The sequence below is a fragment of the Littorina saxatilis genome, unplaced genomic scaffold (assembly GCF_037325665.1).
Source record: "Littorina saxatilis isolate snail1 unplaced genomic scaffold, US_GU_Lsax_2.0 scaffold_422, whole genome shotgun sequence".
NCBI lineage: Eukaryota > Metazoa > Mollusca > Gastropoda > Littorinimorpha > Littorinidae > Littorina > Littorina saxatilis.
The window spans coordinates 86,301-87,431 of record NW_027129409.1 but is presented as its reverse complement, the minus strand read 5'-3'; the positions used below and the strand labels follow the sequence as shown (position 1 = coordinate 87,431).

The window sequence follows — 1,131 nt, the reverse complement described above, 5'->3', positions numbered from 1 at the left end:
ATAATTTGCTCAGCTCACGGCAAAACCAGGTCGACGTTGATCCATAAAGAAACGTCGCAAAATTTGTCACAAGAGAGTCCCAGCGGTAGGTTTAATCCACATCAGTGAAGCGTGGGACATAAAACGGTATCGCCCTTTCATCCAGCGTGGGATATCAAAAGATATCCCACTCTCCTTTAAAGTTGCCATATACAGCCTCGTTGCTCACCTAAGCCGCCACCATTACGTCGCTAGACTTATCCAGCATGAGCTCCTACCTCCCCCTTCGCCATCCGGGCACCCACGGGCACACGGGCCCGGGGGGTAGGGCTGAAGACAACGTCATGCACCACGCTGCGGCTGCGGCAGCGGCTGCGGAGAACGTCAACGTCAACGCGGCCACAGGCTACATGGAACACTTCCTCAACATCCCAGAGATCTGCCCGACATCCAACTACAGGTCGCCGAGGTCCTACTACGCGGCGGCGATGAACTCCTACCAGGCTGATGCTTGCAGGATGGAAGCTCTTCAGCAGAGGAACCACGATTTCCGTATGGGACTGCAGCCAAACCGCAGTTCCTTCTACCCGAACATGAACATGACGGGCATGCGCTTCGGGGACGGCTGCACGGACGTCCAGGGAAACTGTCTGCCGCCCCAGGGTCAAGGTCGTACGGACTCGATGAGCCCGTGCAGCAAGGCGGTCCCAACCCCCGAAGGAGAACCGCCATCCTTCTATCCATGGATGTCCATTGTAGGCAAGTACATTTGATCTTACTTGTTTGTCTGTATGTTTGTTTGTTTGTAAATATGCCCTTTTTAACAATACTTTTCTTCTGCGCTGTTTAATATGTGTGTCTTGTGATCTGAATAATACCAAATATAAACAAACAAACAAACAAACAAACACAAAAATGTGCGACAGTAACACCAACAACCGCAACGACATATGTTAGCACATTTTCTATTTGTCTCTATTTTGTGTTTCGTGCGTCTTATGATAGTGTTCTTATTGTTTGCGGATGTTCATTATACAAGGGGTACAGTTATTATTTTGTGTGCTATTATGTGTGTGTGTGTGTGTGTGTGTGTGTTTTCTGATGTGTCGCTATTTCACACGCAGACATTTGAAAAAAATGATGAAGTTCTTT

General features: G+C 48.6%; 1 protein-coding gene across 1 annotated transcript; it reads left to right on the top strand.

Moving 5' to 3' along the window:
* The first annotated feature begins 245 nt into the window (after positions 1-245).
* LOC138957667 (uncharacterized) lies at positions 246-752 on the top strand. Its single transcript, XM_070328740.1, has one exon. It carries the CDS (start codon positions 246-248, stop codon positions 750-752), a length of 507 nt encoding a protein of 168 aa, XP_070184841.1.
* The last annotated feature ends 379 nt before the right edge of the window (positions 753-1,131 follow it).

Coding starts and splice junctions, on each gene's coding strand:
- LOC138957667 (XM_070328740.1), top strand. CDS start 246: ATGAGCTCCTACCTCCCCCTTCGCCATCCGGGCACCCACGGGCACACG.